Source organism: Salmo salar, chromosome ssa19 (assembly GCF_905237065.1).
Source record: "Salmo salar chromosome ssa19, Ssal_v3.1, whole genome shotgun sequence".
NCBI classification, from domain to species: Eukaryota; Metazoa; Chordata; class Actinopteri; order Salmoniformes; family Salmonidae; genus Salmo; species Salmo salar.
The window spans coordinates 54954754-54974002 of record NC_059460.1 but is presented as its reverse complement, the minus strand read 5'-3'; the positions used below and the strand labels follow the sequence as shown (position 1 = coordinate 54974002).

General features: G+C 44.3%; 1 protein-coding gene across 9 annotated transcripts in view; it reads right to left on the bottom strand.

The window, feature by feature from the left end:
• Positions 1-12574: 12574 nt before the first annotated feature.
• ndel1a (nudE neurodevelopment protein 1-like 1a) overlaps positions 12575-19249 on the bottom strand; it is a 29886-nt gene continuing 23211 nt past the window's right edge. Inside the window, exons 6-10 of one of the 9 annotated variants that reach the window (XM_045702494.1) lie at positions 18872-19048; positions 18682-18770; positions 17263-17417; positions 16748-16891; positions 12575-14149 (exon numbers count right to left, since the gene is read on the bottom strand). In XM_045702494.1, coding sequence (XP_045558450.1) covers positions 14056-14149; positions 16748-16891; positions 17263-17417; positions 18682-18770; positions 18872-19048 — 659 coding nt within the window. In that variant the 3' untranslated portion in view covers positions 12575-14055. The remainder of the gene's footprint in view (positions 14150-16747; positions 16892-17262; positions 17418-18681; positions 18771-18871; positions 19049-19249) is intronic. The other 8 variants (XM_045702497.1, XM_045702498.1, XM_045702499.1 and 5 more) reach the window with 8 other exon arrangements.

Sequence of the window (19249 nt, the reverse complement as noted above, 5' to 3'; positions counted from 1 at the left end):
GAGAGCCTTGCGGTTGAGGTTCAGCCCGGCAGGATGCTCTCGGTTGTGCATCTGTAAAAGTTTGTCAGGGTTTTGGGTGACAAGCCAAATTTCTTCAGCCTCCTGAGGTTAAAGAGGCGCTGTTCTTCACCACACTGTGGGAGGACCATTTCAGTTTGTCTGTGATGTGTACGCCAAGGAACTTAAAACTTTCCACCTTCTCCACTGCTGTCCCTTCGATGTGGATAGGGGGGTGCTCCCTCTGCTGTTTCTTGAAGTCCACGATCATCTCCTTTGTTTTGTTGACGTTGAGTGAGAGGTTGTTTTCCTGACACCACACTCCGAGTGCCCTCATCCCCTCCCTGTAGGCTGTCTCGTCGTTGTTGGTAATCAAGCCCACAACTGTTGTGTCGTCTGCAAACTTGATGTTTAAGTTTGAAGCGTGCATGGCCACGCAGTCATGGGTGAACAGGGAGTACAGGAGGGGGCTGAGTACGCACCCTTGTGGGGCCAAATTCTTGAGGGTCAGCGAAGTGGAGATGTTGTTTCCTACCTTCACCACCTGGGGGTGGACCGTCAAAGTCCAGGACCCAATTGCACAGGGCAAGATTGAGACCCAGGGCCTCCAGCTTGATGATGAGCTTGGAGGGTACTATGGTGTTGAATGCTGAGCTGTAGTCAATGAACAGCATTCTTACATAGGTATTCCTTTTTTCCAGATGGGATAGGGCAGTGTGCAGTGTGATGGCGATTGCGTCATTTGTGGACCTGTTGGGGCGGTAGTCATTTAGTTCAGTTACCTTTGCCTTCTTGGGTACAGGAACAATGGTAGCCATCTTGAAGCATGTGGGGACAATAGACTGGGATAGGGAGCGATTGAATATGTCTGTAAACACACCAGCCAGCTGGTCTGCGCATGCTCTGAGGACGTGGCTAGGGATGCCATCTGGGCCAGCAGCCTTGCGAGGGTTAACACGTTTAAATGTTTTACTCACGTCAGCCACGGGGGGGTGGGGGGGGGGGGTGGAGTCCTTGTTTGCAGGCTGTGACGGTGGAACTGTATTATCCTCAAAGCGGGCAAGGACGGTGTTTAGTTTGTCTGGAAGCGTGACGTCGGTGTCCGTCACGTGGCTGGTTTTCTTTTTGGAGTCCGTGATTTCCTGTAGACCCTGCCACGTACATCTCGTTTCTGAGCAATTGAATTGCGACTCCACCTTGTCCCTGTACTGGCATTTCGCTTGTTTGATTGCCTTGCGGAGGGAATAACTACACTGTTTATATTCAGTCATATTCCCAGACCTCTTTCCATGGTTAAATGCGGTGCATCGCGCTTCCAGTTTTGCGCGAATGCCGCCATCCATCCACAGTTTCTGGTTAGGGTAAGTTTAATTAGTCACAGTGGGTACGACATCTCTAATGCACTTCTTTATAAACACACTCATCGAATCAGCATATAGGTCGATGTTGTTCTCTGAGGTTGACCGGGAACATATTCCAATCTGTGTGATCAAAACAATCTTGAAGCGTGGCTTCCGATTGGTCTTACCAGCGTTGAATGGTTCTCATCGTTGGCATCCTGTTTGAGTTTCTGCCTATAAGACAGTAGGAACAAGATGGCGTCATGGTCGGATTTTCCGAAGGGAGGGCGGGGGAAGGCTTTGTATGCATCGCGGAAGTTAGAGTAGCAGTGGTCGAGGGTATTGCCCATGCGTGTATAGTACAATCAATATGCTGGTAGAATTTAGGTAGCCTTGTTCTCAAATTTGCTTTGTTAAAATCCCCAGCTACAATAAATGCAGCCTCAGGATATATGGTTTCCAGTTTGCATATAGTCCAGTGAAGTTCCTTGATGACCATCTTGGTGTCTGCATGAGGAGGAATGTACACAGCTGTGACTATAACTGACGAGAATTCTCTTGGTAGGTAAAATGGCCGGAATTTGATTGTAAGGAATTCTAGGTCGGGTGAGCAGAAGGACTTTAGTTCCTGTATGTTCTTATGATTACACCATGAGTCGTTAAACATGAAGCATACACCCCCCGCCCTTCCTCTTCTCAGAGACATGTTTATCTCTGTCGGCGCGATGCATGGAGAAGGCCGGTGGCTGAACTGATTCCGACAACATATCCCAAGAGAGCCATGTTTCCGAGAAACAGAGAATGTTACAATCTCTGATGTCTCTGGAAGGCAACCCTTGCTCGAATTTCATCTACCTTGTTGCCAAGAGACTGGACATTGGCTAGTAGTATACTCGGGAGCAGTGGGCGATGTGTACGTCTACGGAGCCTGATCAGGGGGCCGCTTCGTCTGCCCCTTCTGCGGCACCGTTGTTTTGGGTCGACTACTGGAATTAGATCTATTGTCCTGGGTGGTGGTCCGAACAGAGGATCCATTTCGGGAAAGTTGTATTCCTGGTCGTAATGTTGGTAAGTTGACGTTGCTGTTATATCCAATAGTTCTTCCCGGTTGTATGTGATAAGACTTAAGATTTCCTGGGGTAACAATGTAAGAAATAATACATAAGAAACAAAATACTGCATAGTTTCCTAAGAACTCAAAGTGAGGCGACCATCTCTGTCGGCACCATCATTCATCAATAGGCATGCCCTGGAGCTGTTGTCAAAGGACAGACTAGGTTCCCAGCCACATCATAATTCACATGAGCACAAATGACCTGAGGGCCCAACAGGAAAGGGAGGCCACAGCTGGAAAGGGAGTGATTAAAAAAGCTTCTTCCACTTTCCGCAAGTGGTCGTCTCCACCCTGCTAGCATGAAAATACTTTCACCCTGCCATGTGAGAATGCTAACACCTATGTGAAAATGCTATTCACTGACTACAGCTCAGCCTTCAACACAATGATGCCCTCAAAGCGCATCACTAAGCTAAGGACCCTGGGACTAAACACCTCCCTCTGCAACTGGATCCTGGACTTCCTTACGGGTCACCCACAGGTGGTAAGGGTAGGTAACAACACATCCGCCACACTGATCCTCAACACAGGGGCCCCTCAGGGGTGCATGCTCAGTCCCCTCCTGTACTTCCTATTCACTCATGACTGCATGGCCAGGCACGACTCCAACACCATCATCAAGTTTGCCGATGACACAACAGTGGTAGATATAACTAAATCTAGCATATAGGACCTGTTTCAAATTATCACTTTTACACTTACTATAAAATAATGGCACAGGATTTATAAGCATATCTTGCCAGCTAAATGAACAAGCCTACAGCCTATGGCATGGAGCATAGCCATATAACATACAGTAGGCCAACTCATATTCTGTTCTTCTGAATTACATTTTCTTCATATCATGTTTCTTTAGACCTGACTAAAATAAATAATGGATTTATTGTGAGGGTGTATATTCAGGGTTGGGTAGGTTACTTTCTAAATGTAATCCGTAACAGTTACTAGTTGTCTAAAATTGTAATCTGTAAAGTAACTTTTGGATTACCCAAACTCACTAATGTAATCTGATTACATTCGGTTACCTTGAGATTACTTTCCCCTTAAGAGGCATTAGAAGAAGTCAAAAATGTATGTTACCAATTGAACGTCATCTATTGCAGGATAAATAAATGTTAAAGTTTACATTGCTGGCCATGTATGGATGTTTAATTTTACTTTATGGGTTGGTTATGTAGGCTTCTTCTAACTCATCGCTTTCTACTACATATAATAATACTATTAAATTATATCTTTACATTAAAAACCAAAGTCTATCAGAATTCCATATTTCCAAGTCCTATTCTTGAAGATCAAGGGGTATAACATTTATTGGACTGGAAGGCAGTATAGATTAGCCAAATTGTTTTACCTGCGCATGACCCCAAAACTAAGGACTTACTAGCCAGCCCTACTCTGTTGTTTAGGATTTTGTTGTCATGGAGGACGGATTGTGCTCATTGATTCGAGTTGAAAAATAAATCCTGCGCTCATGGAATGGCATGCTTTGAGCACTACTGAAAAGTGCTATTTACATGTGGAAAAGAAATGCCATATGCTGCATTTGTTATAGGCCTATTGTTTACCTTTTTTTCGGGGACACTGATATCTTGATAATATGCCGCTGTTTAAAGGGCAAATCCTATGCTCGCTTCGAGGCAAGCAACACTAAAGCATGCACGAGAGCACCAGCTGTTCTGGATGACTGTGTGATAACGCTCTAGGTAGCCGATGTGAACAAAACCTTTAAAGAGGTCAACATTCACAAAGCCGCTGGGCCAGACGGATTAACAGGACGTATACGCAAAGCATGCGTGGAAGCGAAGGTAACCTGTCTAAATGATTACCTCCCAGTGGCACTCAAGTTGGTAGACATGAAGTGCTTTGAAACGCTGGTCATGGCTCACCTCAACAGCATCCTCCCGGACACCCTAGACCCACTCCAATTCCCATACCGCCCCAACAGATCCACAGATGACGCAATCTCAATCGCACTCCACACTGCCCTTTCTCACCTGGACAAAAGGAACACCTATGTGAGAATGCTGTTCATTGACTACAGCTCAGCGTTCAACACCATAGTGCCCACAAAACTCATCACTAAGCTAAGGACTCTGAGACTAAACACCACCCTCTGCAACTGGATCCTGGACTTCCTGACGGGCTGCCCCCAGGTGGTAAGTGTAGGCAACAACACATCTGCCACGCTGATCCTTAACACTGGGGCCCCTCAGGGGTGTGTACTTAGTCCCCTCCTGTATTCCCTGTTTACCCACGACTATGTGGCCAAACACGACTCCAACACCATCATTAAGTTAGCTGATGACACAGCAGTGGTAAGCCTGATCACCGACAACGATGAGATGGCCTATAGGGAGGAGGTCAGAGAACTAGCAGTGTGGTGCCATGACCACAACCTCTCCCTCAATGTGAGCAAGACAAAGGAGCTGATCGTGGACTACAGGAAAAGGCGGGCCAAACAGGAGGACCTGAGCCCTAGGACCATGCCTCAGGACTACCTGGCCTGATGACTCCTTGCTGTCCCCAGTCCACCGGGTAGTGCTGCTGCTCCAGTTTTAACTGTTCTGCCTGCGGCTATGGAACCCTGACCTGTTCACCGGACGTGCTACCTGTCCCAGACCTGCTGTTTTCAACTCTCTAGAGACAGCAGGAGCGGTAGAGATACTCTGAATGATCAGCTATGAAAAGCCAACTGACATTTACTCCTGAGGTGCTGACCTGTTGCACCCTCTACAACCACTGTGATTATTATTATTTGACCCTGCTGGTCATCTATGAACATTTGAACATCTTGGCCATGTTCTGTTATAATCTCTGGCCACCCCTCATAGCCTGGTTCCTTTCTAGGGAGTTTTTCCAAGCCACCGTACTTCTACACCTGCATTGCTTGCTGTTTGGGGTTTTAGGCTGGGTTTCTGTACAGCACTTTGTGACATCAGCTGATGTAAGAAGGGTTTTATAAATACATTTGGTTAAATGATTGATTGTAGGCCTGATCAACGACGAGACAGCCTATAGGGAGGAGGTCAGAGAGCTGGCCGTGTGGTGCCAGGACAACAACCTCTCCCTAAACGTGATCAAGACAAAGGAGATGATTGTGGACTACAGGAAAAGGAGGACCGAGCACGCCCCCATTCTCATCTATGGGGCTGCAGTGGAGCAGGTTGAGAGCTTCAAGTTCCTTGGTGTCCACATCACCAATAAACTATCATAGTCCAAATACAGTAAGACAGTCGTGAAGAGAGCATGAAAAAGCCTATTCCCCCTCAGGAGACTGAGAAGAGTTTGCATGGGTCCTCAGATCCTCAAAAGGTTCTACAGCTGCTCCATCGAGAGCATCCTGACTGGTTGCATCACTGCCTGGTATGGCAACTGCTCGTCCTCCGACTGCAAGGCACTACAGAGGAGAGGGTAGTGTGTACGGCTCAGTGTATCACTGGGGCCAAGCTTCCTGCCATCCAGGACCTCTATACCAGACAGTGTCAGAGGAAGGTTCTAACAATTGTCAAAGACTCCAGCCATCCTACTCATAGACTGTTCTCTCTGCTACCGGACGGCAAGCAGTACCGGAGCGCCAAGTCTAGGTTTAAAAGGCTTCTTAACAGCTTCTACCCCCAAGCCATAAGACTCCTGAACAGCTAATCAAAGGGCTACCCAGACCCCTCTTTTACGCTGCTGCTACTCTGTTTATTATCTATGCATAGTCACTTTAACTCTACCTACGTACATGAACATATTACCTCAATTACCTCGACTAACCGGTGCAGCCGCACATTGACTCTGTACCGGTACCCCCCTGTAAATAGCCTCGCTATTGTTATTTTATGCTGTTTAATTATTTGTTACTTTTATTTTCAATTTTATTCTTAACACAATTTTTTTTCTTAACTTCTTAGAGCATTGTTTGTTAAGGGCTTGTAAGTAAGCATTTCACTGTAAGGTCTATTACACCTGTTGTATTCGGCACATGTGACAAATAAAATTTGATTTGATTTACAGCGGGTGAATGCAAGCATTTCCATGGACTGCCTCAAAACCTAATGTCTACCTGGCCCGCCACTCCACCCTGGACTTGAACAGCCTTTACGACCAGGTCCACCTCTACAAGGCAGCAGTCCAAATTTTTGCCACGTCCCTGAAGGATGTCACCCTCAACCACAGCCCCAGCACCTCACCAGGAGCAACAGAGCAACAGACACCCCACCCAGACCAACGAGACACCCCAACCAGACCAGCGAGACACCCACCCAGACCTGAGAGACTCCTTCCCGAAGGACCTGCACTGAGAGAACCCACGCCAAAAGGACCTACAGTCAGACCACAGCATCACCAGCCACATCCCCACCCCCACATGCCGAGACCCCGCTAAAAACCCTGGCCACACCCTATATAGGCCACCCCACATCTATGTTCCCCCATACTCCCTGCAGCAAGGACCTCAACATGACAGCTGTAAATATGCCCAGGCCGTGAGCAGAGCAACAGGCCCAACCCCCACTAATACACCTGCTCAAGCCCCATCCTGCAACCTAAGAGGTATGTATCAGATGCTCAACATGCTCTGCTCACACCTACTGTGATGGTCCGAGCCTAAACCACACGAAAACAACACTAGACACTATGGAACACAAAACTTTTACTAGCTCATCCTGGAATATCATCTGCTTTTGGCCTAAAGAGCAGGAACACAGACTTCATCAAAGAAATTTGAAATACAGACATTGCCATCCACCAAACTACCAGGTGTGAAACAGGGAAGAGACTCGGGGTATACTAATTTGAGCAGACCTAACCCACTCTATTAGTCAAAACTGGAACATTTTACATCTGGCTAGAAATGAATAATGAAATTCTCAATAGAGAAAAATGTCCTCACGTGTGCTACCTATATACCCCCAATAGAATCCCCATACTTTAACGATGACAGCTTCTCCATCCTAGAGGGGAGATCAACCATTTCCGGGCCCAGGGACATGCACTAGTCTGTGGTGGCCTAAATGCCAGAACTGTACAAGAACCTGACACTCTTAGCACACAGGGGGACAAACACCTACCTGGAAGTGACAGCAATCCCTCCCAAATATGCCCCCCTAGACACAACTATGACAAAACAACCAAGAAAAACGTGTCACAACTCCTATCGCACGCTAGGTCTGTACATAGTCAATGGTAGGCTTCAAGGGGACTCTTATGGTAGGTATGCCTACAGCTCATCCCATGGCAGTAGTACTGTAGATTACTTTATCACTGACCTCAACCCAGTCTCTCAGAGCGTTCACAGTCAGCCCACTGACACCCCTTTCAGATCACAGCAACATCACAATACTCAATAAATGTTTTGATTTGATAGGGAAGCTGAGAAGTCAAATATACTGTTTAGGTTTTCTACTGGCAAGTTTACACCTTCACTATTTTATTTTATTTAACCTTTATTTAACTAGGCAAGTCAGTTAAGAACAAATTCTTATTTACAATGATGGCCTAACCTGGACGACGCTGGGCCAATTGTGCGCCACCCTATGGGACTCCCAATCACGGCCAGATGTGATACAGCCTAGAAACGTTTTGTCCAGGAAGTTTTCTAAAAAAGGATTGAATTTGTTGTTGCCTAATGGTTTTTTTGGTAGGTTTCTACACTACATTCCTTCCATCTATAGCATTTCTTAATATTATGCAGATCCTTTTGCATCACAGCAGCAAGATTTGGGACCTGTTGCCACAAGAATAGCGCAACCAGTGAAGAACAAACACCATTGGAAATACAATCCATGTTTATTTTCCCTTTTGTAGTTGAACTATTTGTACATTGTTACAACACTGTATATAGCTGTATATGACATTTTAAATGTCTATTCCTTTGGAACTTTTGTGAGTGTAATGTTTATTGTTTATTTCACTTTCATCTATTTCACTTGCTTTGGAAATGTAAACATATGTTATGTTTCACTATATATCACTCCAATATATTGGTATCACCCCGCGGCGGAGGGATATGTCCGAGGTGAGGATTTACAGATTTACTCCCGTGTACACCTGTGTCACGGCTGGGGTCTGCCCCTATATATAGACCCCATGGCAGCGACACACGTTCTCTTTCATTTTCTCGGCGGACATCCGTATGGTTTGAGGTTCGCTTGGTAAGTGTAATAGGCCAGCTCTTTGTCTGCTATGGTGAGTGAGTCCTGGGGGCTGGGCTATCAAAACAAAGGCTCGCTCACTGGATCGTGGACACGATTATGACAGCATACCGCCTGGCTGGGGGGCCAGTGCTGGGATCTGTGGTGGCACATTCAACACGAGGTGTGGCTGCGTCCTGGGCACTACTGAGATGAGTGCTCCTCACTGATATCTGTGCTGCGGCCAGCTGGGCTTCCTCTTGCACCCTTACTACCGGATAAATGTGGCACCTCCCTCTGCGGTTGGTTCAGCGGTCCTGGGCGTCGCCTCCCCTTCCGGGGACAGTGCCGGGACCACCCTTCCACATTGACGGCCCTTGCGTTTCGGTCCCGCGCTGGGACTTTGCCGCTGGCTGGCCAGGTCTCTCTAGCACCGACTAATCTGGCACGGGTATATCAATATATTGGACTGATCCAATATAGTGAAACATAACGAAGGTTATGTATATAACCATGGTTATGTGAGCTATATGGATCACTCCAATCCTCTACGGTGATAGAGGTGCTTCAAAAATGATGTAGAGAACGTGTGTCACGGCCATGGGGTCTATATATAGGGGCGGATCCCAGCCGTGACACAGGAGTAAATCTGTAACTCCTCACCTCAGATGTATCCCTCTGCAGCAAAGTGATACCATATAGCTCACATAAATAACCGTGGTTACATACATAACCTTCGTTTCCCATGCCAATAAAGCCCATTGAATTGTGTTGAATTTGGTCAACAGGAAATGGAACGACTTATTTGATTGTTTGATCGAATAGAAGTTTCGTAATGCTAAGGATGTTACGAGTGTGATATAAGTAGGACACGTGACATCCTGGAAACTTTGTTAAAAAACACTTTATATAGGAGTTGTGCCAGTCGTTCACACGCGTATCTGCTCTCTTATTGGCTGTGGTCCCACCTGATCTTGCCTCTTCCCAACTGCCTTCCATTTTTTTAAGACATTTATTTTCATAGTTAGAGCGGTCCAAGGGGCCAGAGTTCCAGTCTAGAGGCACGGTTTCGACTGTTACTACAGTTTTGCTTCTGTACAGCAGTTTAACTGACAACCGGCCCAGAAATACTATTTCCGTACACTGGCAGAGAAGTCAAATTTGAAAATTCCTAATAAGACACTTAAGTCGTCACCTTTGTGCACAAAACATACATTGAATTATTAAAATAATTTTCGCTCATGCTGACTTTTTTTTTTTCCATCACTCACAGCAGAAAGTTGAACATTTTATCAGAGTTTATAAACCCAGAGGCAACAGAGACTTCCGAGGGGCTTGCGAAGCAGGCCAGGGGTTTGAGAAATCAATGACAGAAGTGAAAAATTATTCCTTAGCTGTTCATTTTCTCAATCTAAAGGCACAACCTAGATTCGAGGTGGGTGACCAGCGTTTCAGCCTCCTCCTCGATGAGTCCACGGATGTAAGTGTTTCTAAGTACCTGGGGGTTGTGAGAAGGTACTTTAGTGACACCAAGCAGACAATTGTATCAACATTTCTGGGGCTTGTTGAGTTGGAGGGAGGAGATGCCAAATCTATAGCCCGTGCTGTTGTGGCTTTCCTCGAAGTGTTGTCTTAAAAAAGAGAAACTCCTGGGTATAGGGACTGACAATGCCTCTGTTATTTTCCATTTACATTTTAGTCATTTAGCAGACACTCTTACCCAGAGCGACTTACAGTAGTGAATGCATACATTTCATACATTTTTTTCTCCGTACTGGTCCCCCGTGGGAATCGAACCCACAACCCTGGCGTTGCAAACACCATGCTCTACCAACTGAGCCACACGGGACCGTTATGATGGGGATTAACAATAAAATGCTGTGCTGAAGGAGGAGTATGGCCTCAAATATCTGGTTCTTATTCGCTGTGCAGCTCTCTGCAGCTTGCTCATTTGTAGTTCTAAACATATTTAGGGTGTTTTTGCTCACTTTTTGTCTCTCCCACAACGTTATTCCTCTCTCCTACAGCGTCCATCACAATTACATGCACATGAACAATTATGCAAATTAGGTGATGACATCATTTAGCGACTTTTAGGACAGCCAATAGCTACTTTCCTTACTGAGGAGTTGACAACACTGGGAGGGAATAGTGTAACGACTCAGGCTTTGTAAGCGCAGATATCGACTCTGCCGCTCGAGCATGCTTTTGCATTTTGCATTTGTGAATATGACATTTGGCCAAAAGAATGAAATTAATTACATAGAAATAAGTTGTAACAATTTTATTGTAGGTAATGAATCCAAGCAGTACATCTCCACACAATAGTGTAAAATCTTCATAAATGTGTTCAATTGTAAATCTACTGATGTCTTGCCACAGTTTCTTTGCATGAATAAATGCCAAAAAAGATGCAACACCGTTTCTGGGTGGTCATTACAAAAGGTACAATTTGAGTTTGTTTTTCTTAAACTTCTTCATATAGTGGTTGGCAGGATAATATTTATGAATAATTTTAAAGGAAACTTCCTTAATTTTGTTGACTTATTTCTGCGCATGAGCTTAGCTAGCCAACGTCACCATGACATCACCTACAAGCGTGATCTGGGATTTCTATTGGAGAAGCAATTTCTGCCCATCTTCATACTGTACTTTCTTTGATTTTATACTCATCCAATGTCTGCCATGTTTTTTGGATGAGGTGATGTCGTTTTGCTGCTCCCTGTGCTCACTGAAAGTGTGCATGTGATGTTGGTCCTTATAAACCAGATGCAACCTGGATATACTGTCCATGAATCATCGTAGCTAATGTGAGTATATTACCTGGTCATGGCTAGAAGGAATCCAGCTTTTGTAAAAAATAACCATAACCAACCCTTTTCCTAACCTTGAACTAATTATCCCAACCTGCTGCGTAAGTTCTCCTAATACCCTGACTACACCGCTCGCGTCGTGTGCGCGAGCATTACAAAAAAAATTCTGAAATCTATTATTCAATTATTGCACCCACACTGCTCCCGCGCGCCAACGAGCGTCTGCGTTGTCAAGGGCTAAAATAGAAGTCAGTTCTATTTCTGACGCAGATCGTGCTGCAAGTCCTGCCTCTCCCATCTCCTTATTGGTTTATAGAAGCAGGTACCCACGTGCCATCTCCTCATTGGTTATACCCACGTGGGTGACTGAAAGACGAACGAGGTCAGTGGTGGTAATGCACCTAATTTATGAAAGTTGCCAATCGCAATATAAAGTCAAGAGAAGAAAAAGCCTGGAAGGAGGAGTGATGACTAGATACGATTCGGTTGACCGTTTTGTGTGTGGATTAATTGTCCTAGTAGAGGACCTTGTGCATTTCAGGTAAAATAACTCAATGTTTATATCCCAGGAAAAATTAGCTAGCAACAGCAGGCTAGCTAAATAGGACAAATTAGCTAGCAAGTGCAAGCTAGCTAGCTAAATTGCCATAAATGTGTAATGCTTTTCGACCTGTCCCCAAATTAATATCATTGGTTCAGAGTTTGTTTTGATATTTTAACCTGCGTGTCATGATCGCGTTTGGTGTGGGGGGACAAAATAAATGTATGCACGACGGGGCACACGGGCAGCCGGTTTGGGTTCCGTGTAACTTGCTACGAAACAAATCTGACGTTAATTTGACAAAAACTTGATCCCTTCTAGCCACGACTCTAATGAACACCCTCTATTTAAATCCAACATTTTAGCCTACTGGGTGCAGGCATGTGCAGAGAGCGTAACATAGCTAAATTCTCTGTTTCGAATCCAGCTGTTTCACTTCACAATTATTGCCTAAATTTAACCGAATCACTATTGAAACCTTAACTAATTAGGATGACTCGTCTAAATTTAACCAATCCCATTAATTGCTGCCCTCAACTAGATCCAAGGAGAACTCCAATATATAATCTGTATTAGCTCATGGTATGAGGCTAGAGTTGAATTGCTAAATTTGCATTGTGGACTACTTTAAGTTTTAAAAACAATAAGAAGAATGGCTTTATATTTATTTATTTTCTCAACATTTTAAGACAACGGATCCTACATCATGATATATGACTAATTGATGTATAATCACATCCTATATATTTGAACACATCATGCCATAAAATGAATGAAATAAATTAACAAAACTATGTATATTAAAACAAAACATACAAACAGGCAATATTGCACTTGAATAAAACTGATAGAATAATGTGAAAATACAAGGAAAATATTTGCACTGGATAAAGTGCTCTTAACTTACAATATAGGTTGCTAACACAGGGTTGTGTGATATTTTAAATACAATAAGATACCAGTGAAAATTCAACACCAAAAATAAAAGACTTGGAGTTAAAATCCAAAAATGGAATACTGGCAAAAGTGGTCTAAAACACCATGACAGCACCACTCAAGTGGACATCTATAAATAATGATCAATATGACCAATACCGTGCACGTTGTCATACGGTTAAACTGAGCTGAGACTAAGTAGCCCAGAACACTCAACACGACGACACAATGAGGATTTTCCTTCACCATCCCTTTTGAACAGGTCTAAACCAATGCATTTTAACTTGAACACATTACATAAATAAAAACAAAACTGTAACATTAAATTCTTCAGATGGCTACTGAAGTTAGACTCAAGGTCAGAAAGGCATACGAGGTCGACACGAGATTTAAACCACCTTTAGTGACGGACAATAAGTCAGCTTGTTAGGAGCAGGTCCACGTGGTGAAGGACCGTTCCAGGCTATTAAAACACATCTACAAACGTGTGCCAGCTGCCAATCCATTAACCCTAGTTTCCATTTATAAGAAATGTCAAATAAGGTGTGGAGAGTTACAGAGAGGGCCTCTGCATTGTCTGAGGCAATGCTGCTAGATGAATGTGTTACAGTAATCCAGACATCTTACTTCTTCTGTACTCTGGCTAATCTATATTCTTTCACTTGCTACACCATCTCTGATAAATTGTAACAGTTAAATAAAATTACGGTAACATGTATATCGGAAACCCTCACTGTGTCACACTTTCAATTGCATAACGTGTGTTTTTTCTGTCTAAACTAAAGATTTGAAAAATTACTGCAGAGGATAGGATCCTACATAGATACCGTCTCTTTGGATGCACCTTCTCTTTGGGTGTCTGTGTAGAGTGGGCTATATGTACAAGCAGTAAACAATTAGCGAGTACATATAAAATGTGAGCCACATGTACAGTAGGACCAAAGCACAAGCACTAAAGGGCCAGAATTACACAGACAGCCTGTGAATATGCAGTGGCTGCAAAGAGTGGCCAGTATTACAGTATGTGAAAAGTGTTTAATAGTGCTAGCCATTTTCATGTGCGTTCTCTTGTTTGAAGTCATCACAATGCTTTCTGTTTAAGGATATAGCCTTGTCCATTGGCAGGATGTGTGTGTGTGTGTGTGTGCGCGCGCACACACGCGGGCAGATTAAATTGGGGGTGTGGTGTCTGTCACTGTCACATGATGAGAGGCAGGAGGCCAGGGGGGGAGGGAGCGGGGGGTGCTGTGATGGCTGTCAGGGTGCCAGGGTCCAGGCCGTTCACCGCCCTGCTGCAAACACAAACACAACATGGATTAGTCTGGTCGACTGAGGGTTAGGCAGCATCTCACTTGCTGCTCCTTACAAAATGAACCTTGCTGGATTGATATTATAAGGTGGTAAAACCATAGAACACATCAAATCTGCCTAATAATTAGCTAGGTATTACATGGCATTTTAAATAATGTGAGTTGTAATTACGGGGCTAGACCTAAGCAAATTAATTCTAATGGAGGGGTGTTAGATGTAAGACTACTGAAATAAAATGTAGCCCTATTGGTGGAGTAGATAAACTGGAGTATCACTTTACAGTGGTACCCTGGTGCCTACAGCTCTACTAGACTGCCAGACAATGGGGCCATTTTAATGAAGGCAAACTCTGTCACTCCACAAGCAGGCACACTTTCCAGTGGTCAATGGATCCCAGTGCAGGGTTGAACCAGTGACCAGTGGTCGATGGATCCCAGTGCCAGCGCAGGGTTGAACCAGTGACCAGTGGTCGATGGATCCCAGTGCCAGCGCAGGGTTGAACCAGTGACCAGTGGTCGATGGATCCCAGTGCCAGCGCAGGGTTGAACCAGTGACCAGTGGTCGATGGATCCCAGTGCCAGCGCAGGGTTGAACCAGTGACCAGTGGTCGATGGATCCCAGTGACAGCGCAGGGTTGAACCAGTGACCAGTGGTCGATGGATCCCAGTGACAGCGCAGGGTTGAACCAGTGACCAGTGGTCGATGGATCCCAGTGACAGCGCAGGGTTGAACCAGTGACCAGTGGTCGATGGATCCCAGTGCCAGCGCAGGGTTGAACCAGTGACCTCAGCCACAGCAGGTTACCTCACTCTGTCCTCATTATCCTACTATCAGTTGGCCCTGGCACGGTCACACTGCTAGGCAGCACACACAGGGCTTCGGGCACGTGCAGACAAAAATGAAACTTGATATATTTTTAGATTCTGTTATGGTTTAGACTGTGCCAAATCATTTATAAAGTATGTGATTGGAAGATCACTGACTTCAAGGTTCTAAAAGTCCTCTCAGCCAGTTTGCCCCTGCCTGCACAAATGTAAAATACCTAGTGGAGTTTGTTCAACTTACACCTTACAAAAATATAAACGCAACATAAGTGTTGGTCCCATGTTTCATAAACTCAAATAAAAGATCCCAGAAATGTTCCATAAGCACAAAAAAGCTTATTTCTCTAAAATGTTATGCACAAATGTGTTTATATCCCTGTTAGTGAGCATTTCTCCTTTACCAAGATAATCTATCCACCTGACAGGTGTGGCATATCAAGAAGCTGATTAAACAGGATGATCATTACAGGTGCACCTTGTGCTGGGGACAATAAAAGGCCACTATAAAATGTGCTATTTTGTAACAACAATGCCACAGATGTCTCAAGTTTTGAGGGAGTGTGCAATTGGCATGCTGACTGCAGGAATGTCCACCAGAGCTGTTGCCAGATAATGTTATGTTAATTTCTCTACCAAAAGCCGCCTCCAACATCATTTTAGGGAATTTGGCAGTACGGCCAACAGGCCTCACAACCACGTAACCATGCCAGCCCAGGACCACCACATCCAGATTCTTAACCTGTGGGATTTTTTTAGACCAGCCACCTGGACAGCTGATGAAACTGTAGAGTATTTCAGTCTGTAATAAAGCCCTTTTGTGGGGAAAAACTAATTCTGATTAGCTTGGCCTGGCCTGGCTCCCCAATGGGTGGGCCTATGCCCTCCCAGGCCCACCCATGGCTGCGCCCCTGCCCAGTCATGTGAAATCCATAGATTAGGGCCTAATTCATTCATTTCAATTGACTGATTTCCTTATATGAACTTTACCTCAGTAAAATCATTGAAAATCTTGCATGTTGCGTTTATATTTTTGTTCAGTATGGTTAGGACCATGGCAAACAAAGTAAATTCTAAGCGCTACTGTTATTTTGTAGTATATACTCCACTTCAAACTCGTGTCCTATAAACAAGCTAGGACTCTGAATAGTAAGGCACAGTGGTGGCAGTCTGTGCTCTCTTGTAAAGATAGATTTATAATCCACTCCTCCCTGCAGTGAAACCCAAACTGTGCCCTTGTAACCATGTCTTGCTCTGCATGCTCAGCCAGCCTCATATCAATAGTTCCTCACACAGCAGAAACACAACGCCATGACACTACAACCTTGCCACAGTCACACCACTTCTATATGGGACATCTAGTAGTATGTATACCTTGAAATACAACCTCAACAAGGAACAACAGAAAGACAGCACAGACTTTGCACTTTAGAATCAGCTGCAAGACTGTGGTGCCTTGTTCACATGCAGTAGTTTGTAGTTAATTGACAATGTGAGCACAAAATCAAAAGTACTGTACCATAACCAACCCTTCCATTGCACTACATGCTTTCTCCTGGGTCACACCTCTGAGAATCTCCCCCTCCCCCAATATGATGATTGATCCAAATTGAATGACACTATATTGAAAGCTACCAACTCACACCAGCAAACAGACAGACATTAATCACATGTGGATGTATTAGCATAGTGTTAAGAAAGCAGGGGAATGTACCACTACCCAAAGCAGTTATCTAGCCCCACGGTGAGTGAGTCTACCTCAGCACTAGATGGGAACAGGAGGGAGGCTTGTTAATCAAACAGCATGCAGGTGACTGACTAACTTCCCCACACATCATCAGCATCGGAGGAGGAAGACCATTACCCAGAAGTAATGCAGGGAATATGACCCTCTCTCTCCTGCTGGGGAAAAACACAAGGGTCTGAGAGACCTCATCAACATCCATAACTCCTCAAAATCATCATCAACACACCTCCATAGACTCCCAACACTAAACAAGCATTTCAAACACACATTTCTACAGTGAAATTTATCAACGTTAAGAAATCTAACTAAAACAAAACGGTCTTAGGAGTGACTGACTGCTTAACACAGCAAACAATAATAATAAAAATGCATTAGGCCTATATCCAAATAAAGACAATTTCACATTATGAAATGTTGTCCTTTGCCAAGTTTCTTTCTCAGAAAATCAAAGCTTTCATTTCCTCTTCATCACCAATGAGTAATGTGTGGCTCACTGAGGGTGAAGTGGAAGTGGGCTTCGACTTACGTTTTGTCGTAGTACGACGACGTCATGTGGAGGGTATGGGAGAACTTGGCTGTGTTGCCGTTGATCACGTTCCCGTTTTCCGTGATGGCGTAAGACTTTCTGGCTTTCTGGTCCTTGGCAAAGTTCCTACAGGCTGCCAGCTTAGACTCCAGAGCCTGAGACGGACATAGAGAATGCAGAAAGATAAGAGGCCTTCCACTATTAGCAAGAAATGACAATATGGTATAAGACAAGGAGTGTTTCTCAAAATGCATGCTACCGTGCTCCGAGCACGCAAATTGGAGCACGGGAGGGTTGGAGTATGAGTCCAAATCAAAATATGCGAAACGGAGCACAGAGGGCACTTCTCTATTTTAAAGTATGCATCGATGCAATCTTCAACGGAAAGTATGAAATAAATATGACGCAACCACATAAGAAATGACGCAAATTTTCTCAATCAATAGCGGCCATTATTTGAGCTGAAGTGAGAGAAAATACAGTCTGACTTCAGAATGAAATGTTGCCTATTCACATCTCATATGTTGCTTGACTACAATATTTTATCTTGATACGTTAATAAATACATGCTATGTTAATTTTGGCATGGTTACCTGCCTACAATACCCACTATAGAGTGCGTAGGTCACAAGCCCATAGTAAGTCAATAGAGCTAACTAGCTAGCTACTACTGTTAGCTAAACAGATAGTCACAAAGAATTGTTAGCTAGCTACCCACAAAGAAATTACATCTACCTTGGATCATATTTGTTTTAGGTCATTTTTGCCACTTATACTATCTGGTTAGCTACATTATTACAATTCACATATAACTAGCTGACAGTTATGAAGTAAAACGTTTGCTTTTTGTATATATTGTTTAGTCTCTACCATTGTCTTGGTTAGAAGAAGGAAGGTTCAGTGAATGGGTAAGTCCATAGTAAGTCACAGTAAGGCTAACTGGCTAGGCACAAAGAATTGTTAGCTAGCTACCCACCCACGAAGAATTGACATCTACTGTACCTTGCATAAAATTAGTTTTAGGTCATTTTTTCCTGTTTAGCTGACTAGCTAGCTAGATTACAACGATTCACATAGCTAGCTGATAATTTTGAAGTAAAACATTTGCTTTGTCTATTTCTTGTTTCGTCTCTATTGTTGCCATTGTCCTGGCTGGAAGAAGGTTCAGTGAATGGGGAGATACAGCGTGAGGTAATACTGTAGGGGGAGTGCGAGTGCTTCTCAAATGTAATGTTTTATACGTTCTCCACACTCTAGTCCTCACAAGAACGTACTCAAGAGAACATCCTCGGAAAATGCACTTGGAGCATGAGAGTGTGGACCACGGTAGTATGCATGTTGAGAAACACCAACGGTCTCAGTGTACCAGGGCATACGGTGAATAGTGATCTGTACAAATGGAAAAAATGAATGTCTCACCCCTACTTTCCGAAGCAGGTCACCTACGATGTTGAGTGCTGATATTCTGGCAGAGGGAGTTAGTGAGTTACCAAGGCCGTTTGACAACTCTGGGGGGAAATAAATACCAGAAGATAAATACATACAGTATACTGCACATAAAAAAGGTTAGGCAACATATTGAGGTGTTGGGGTCAGAGCAAAAGGGTACCTGTTGGGTTGGCGAAGGCGTTGTCCAGACTATTGGTGAGCGGCGTGGCGGGGAGAGACAGTGAGGCCTGGACAGAGGAATCCATCTTGTCGTTGTCCTCCTGGGTGGGCGAGGAGGGTGCCGACATCCTGGTCAAGTCCGTATTTCGCTCTCGGACGGCGAGCTCCTGTCGTAGGTCTGACAGACATAATATTTAACTCTAAAACAGACCATATTGACACCAGGCATTCAAATTGAGGATAATACTGTTATAGTCTCTCCCAACAATAATTTGCAGCTGTAAGCAATGCTGTGAGAACATGGCTTCTATTCATTTCACAGAGAACAGCTCATTTTCTAATGAGTGAAGGCAGGCAGGGGTTTGAGTGAAAATGGATC